Source organism: Plecotus auritus (assembly GCF_963455305.1).
Source record: "Plecotus auritus genome assembly, chromosome: 1".
Lineage (NCBI taxonomy): Eukaryota > Metazoa > Chordata > Mammalia > Chiroptera > Vespertilionidae > Plecotus > Plecotus auritus.
The window spans coordinates 43,456,879-43,461,705 of NC_137770.1; the positions used below are offsets into that span (position 1 = coordinate 43,456,879).

General features: G+C 41.7%; 1 protein-coding gene across 1 annotated transcript; it reads left to right on the forward strand.

The window, feature by feature from the left end:
* Positions 1–3,320: 3,320 nt before the first annotated feature.
* On the forward strand, positions 3,321–3,632 carry LOC308253431 (essential MCU regulator, mitochondrial-like; the record flags this gene model as incomplete). Its single annotated transcript, XM_080678915.1, has 1 exon — positions 3,321–3,632. The coding sequence occupies one exon, from the start codon at positions 3,321–3,323 to the stop codon at positions 3,630–3,632; it is 312 nt and encodes a 103-aa protein (XP_080535041.1).
* Between the last annotated feature and the right edge of the window lie 1,195 nt (positions 3,633–4,827).

Below are 4,827 nucleotides of genomic sequence, written 5' to 3' on the forward strand. Positions count from 1 at the left end.
TTGCAGTTCCCAGGACTCCATGTGTACTCCCTTTCTCTTCTTACTTTATATATTCTAGCTAGCTACCTGAACTGTATTCTGTCTCTAACAAATTTCTTCAGGATGGTTATAAAGTCTGGAAACATAGGTGAATACATAATAAATGATTTATTTATACTATATTAAAACACATGATAAAATATTATTATCTATGTTTTCAGAATTTATGGTCATCCTATATATATTTATAGTTTCCAAATTAATTTCAAGCCAAAAAGTCTTTCTTGAGCTGCATGTGATTTTCAGACTGTGGACTGTCTATGGAACATCTCTACTTGGCATCCCCCAGACGCTTCTCACGTGACTCATCCAACATCACCTCCTCTTGCATTCTCCATCCTAGGGAATGGTTTCCCCATTTTTAACCCACTCCTAAAGCACAAGTCTGGGAGTTTCTCTCTGCAGCTTCCAGATTTCTGAGAAGCTCCCTCCTTTCACCAGTTCTCTTTTCAACTGATCACCAATCCTTTCTACTCTGCTTCATAAACACTTCAAATATCTTCCCACCCCAGCCCATCTCCACTGATATTGTCTTAATTCAAGTACTTGTCATTTCTTACCTAAACTCTTGTATTAGAGCAGGTCTTCTTGCCTCCTATCTCAGCTCCTTCCAAATAATACCTCTTAACAAGAATCTTCCTAAAATGCAAATCCGATTATGATAACCTACTACCTCAAATTCTCCCATAGCTCTAATTGCTGAACAATATAGCCCAGAGTCCTTGGCCTGGCATACAAGGCCTTCATTTTCTACCTTCTCACCTTCATCTATTTGGTGCTGTACCACACCCACTAACTTGACTTTCTTCAAACATGCCTTGACGCCATTGCTTGGATTTCCACCAATGATGAGCTTCTATTAATCCTTCAAGGCTCAGCCCCAAATTCCCTGGAACTATCCCTTTACCAGTGGGGCTGGGACTCTCAGCGGTTATCAGGACTGGGAACCAGACACAGGGAAACAAGGTGAATTTTGTTACAATATCCAGGTTAAGGGGAGCTTGGTGTCAGGGACATAGATAAACTGGAAGCAAAGCCAAATGCAGAATAGTAGCAGCAATGACTTGAGGTTAAGTCATGGAGTATTAAGCTACAGCCCCTGAAAGTCCCACCAAGAACTTGATCCAGAGTTTGAGGTAGAGTAGGATGAGACTGAGATGTCATCTTAGCATAAGGAGGAGTGTTGTGGCCAGGGAGTCAGGGAGTTGGGCAGCCCCTGACAATGTCTGTGAGATAATGAATTCAGGAAACTTCAATATACTAATGACTGAATGCCCAATTTTATTTCTTTTAAAAAGATTCTTTTCTTTGGCACTTTTTCTAATAAAAACTTAGTCAATTTTACTAGAAAAAAAAACACACACAAAAAGAGTTTTGAGGCTAAATTAAAGATTTTAAATGATGCTTAAATGCAACTACCATCTTTTATAGATGAAGAAATTGAGGACTACAGAAGTTAAACAAAATTTCAAATACCATACCTCTAGTTGGTGGCAGCCAATTGATGATGTAGTAGGAAACTAAGTTTGAAAAAAAGTCACACATTCTCTAGGAGTTTTCGATCTACAACAGAAAATCAATAATCATAAAACCCACAGAGTAGTATAAAAATATTAAACAAAGACATGCCTGAATAGGTACATATATCTGTACAGATCAAAGTCAACATTTTTAGCTTTATACATTAAAAAAAAATCTTAAAAACAATGTGACCAGTGGTTCCATCTTCATAAAACTAAAAATTATTTGAGCTGAGCAGACAAGTGAGGGTGCAGTCAGGAAAATAAAAGCCATTCTGAATCTTTGAAATAAAATTAAATTGGAACAGAGAATTGGTTACATAGATAATGGAAAAGCTGAGAATCCCAACAAAAAATGGTGAGACTTCTCCAAGATGAGCAAATGCAGGAAGGCACCACCACTCCTTGTGCTAGAGGGCCAACTGGAGAAGGTGGTATTCCCAGAGCCTATCTAGTGGAAGCTGGGTCAAGAGAGAAAAAGGCTGCCCAGTGGGTCCTAAAATTCCAGAGGAGATTCAGTCACTACTTCCAAAAAACCACAAAAGACTTTCTTTCAGGGTAAGGGAAAGTAGAGTTAAATTAGGAAGTGATTCTTCCCCAACTTCACCCCATCTCTCTCTTTCTGATTTTTGCTTGCAATCTGATTCATCATCCTCACTCCCAGAGGCAGCTCTGTAAGAAGAGAAATTTTCCAAAGGAAGGAAGCAGTCCAGCACTGCTGATCTGAGCCAACTGCCCATCTCCTTTGGGGTTAGGAATAACGGCATGAGGAGTGAGCCATCACAAGACAAAGGGACCCAGAGAAGCATGCTTCCTGAGCATGATGAAAACACCGAGGTTACAGATGATGACTAACTGCAGTCAAATCACCTTCCAAGTTCTACTTTGCTTAATTAATCCTTTCTTCACTCTCTGACATATAGTGGACTCTTAAAGGAGCATTGTAAACCTACACAGTCAATTGCCTTCTTCAAGCCAGCAACAGCATCTTCCAGAAAGACAGGAAACAGAGAAGTCGACTCTGCTCCACCAGTGAGATGTTTCTGGAAACCCACCATTATTCATATATATTCCTTGAGAGCTGGGGAATAATACCAGAGAGGGCCTCTAGCCTCGAGTTAATCATTTGGGGGAAATATGCAACAAGGAGTCATTGATCCTCACTCTCAAGGTCACCCTGACATGTGGAGGCTCTCCAGAATTCCAGAACCTGATTCATTCCAGCACATTACTTTGTTACGGTGTCAGCTGTCAGTGGGCCAGGTGATAGAAGTCAAGCCACCCCTGAGCCAGACAAGCCTGAGGACACAGATGTTGGAATTTAAATGCGTTCCTTCTTCCTTCCAATGCATACTCCCACCTGGATATCCAGGACACCCTTAACACATCCCTTTTTCCTCATTTATTCATTTTTTCCATTCATCAATTCCTTTAATAAACATTTACTGATGACTTACTATGTGTCAAGCACTGGGGACAGAGCAGAGAACAAAACAAGCAAAAACCCCTGTCCTCATGGGGTAATAAACAAGTAAAATATATAGTTTGTCTAATGATCATATGGAATTATAGAAAAAATAATAAAATAGAAAAAGGCCATATGTCTTCTTAGGGTAGGAGCATTACAATTTATCGAAAGGTGTGCAGAACTAGGCGCACTGCGCTACAGTGAGGCCGAGCCTCTCGTCTGCTCTCCGAAAGCCTCGCGATGCTTGGGGCAGCGTTCTCTCCGAGGGCGTCGCCGGGGTCCGGGTGCCAGGGATGGTGTCCGGAGCGGCTCGCTGTTTGGCATCTGTCCAACATGGGGCTCTCCGGACGGGACCGAGCTTGAAGAAAGATGGAGATATCTCCGCTGGACGGGGCGGCTCAGGTCGGAGCCCGGTACCATTGAGGTCAGTCATCATTACTCGCAGCGGCGCCATTTTGCCCAAACCCGTGAAAATGCCCCTCGGCCTTCTCCGTGTGTTCTCCGTTGTGATCCCCTTTCTCTATGTTGGGACGCTCATTAGCAAGAACTTTGCCGCTCTACTTGAGGAGCATGACATTTTTGCCCCAGAGGACGATGATGACTAACAGGTCATGAAGTTCAGGAAAGAGAAAGCCCTAACTGAACCAAAAAATGGTGATACTAGCCCTTTGTCCCAGGCTCTGGGAGGTTCCCCGAGATGCGCAATCCACTGAGAATAAACGTGAAAAATAAAAAAATAAATAAATAAAAGAAAGGTGTCCAAGAAAGACCTTTTTGTAAGGATGATCTTTGAAGCAAAGATCTGAAGCAAGAGTGTGGAAAGAGCATTCCAGTCATAGGAAACAGCGAATACAAAGGTCCTGGGGCTGGGCCACTCATGATGACATGATCCAGGACCAGCAAGAAGCCCATAGTTGCTAGAGTGACGTGAGTATAGTGAATAAATTGTAGGAATAGGAGATGAACTCAGAGATGTGAGAGAGAGAAGATTTTGTAGCGCTTTGTGGGTTTTAAGAACTCGGACACTTACTCTGAGTTAGATGGAGAGCGAGTGGAGTAGAAGAGTGACATGATCTGACTTACTTTTTAAAAAGGATCTCTGTCCATTGGATGGAGATTAAAATGTAGAGAGCACAGGGCAAAAGCAAGGAAGCCAACAGCAGTAATCCTGGGGAGGATATAACAGTGGAGGTGGTAGTAGTAGGATTCTGAATATCATCTAGATATATTTTTAAGATCTCCAAGGTATGGATTTGGGGCCACTCATCCTCTTTCCTTGAGTCTTTGGGATAAATCTATGGTTTCCATTAATCTAGGATATAGAAACCTGGGGGAGTAGTAAAGAGCTCAGTTTCCAAAGCTCGGGTTAGTCATTGATTTAAAGAATCTGTGAGTGGGGAATAAGTATAACAAAAGTCAATGGTCCCAAGAGAGTCACTGCAGCTGACTATACATTTCTATTCACGTATGTACTGCTTGTTACAGCAACCACTACATATATAAGGATTGAAATTCTAAGTGGATGATAAATATCAACATAAGATAAACTAACTGAGGGAAATGGAGCTAAGTTAAGGCTGCATAAATTTACAGTGTTTAGTACCGCTGAAAGACAAAATGATCAGAAACTTCCACCTGAGGATTCAGAGAGAAAGAATGGCTAGATTTGCTGAAAGGCTCAGTAAATGTTTGGAGAACTGAATCCCTATAGAACTTTGTGTATACCCCGGCTGGGTAGCTCAGTAGATTAGAGCATTATCCAAATACATTAAGGTTTCGGGTTCAATCACCGGGGTCAGG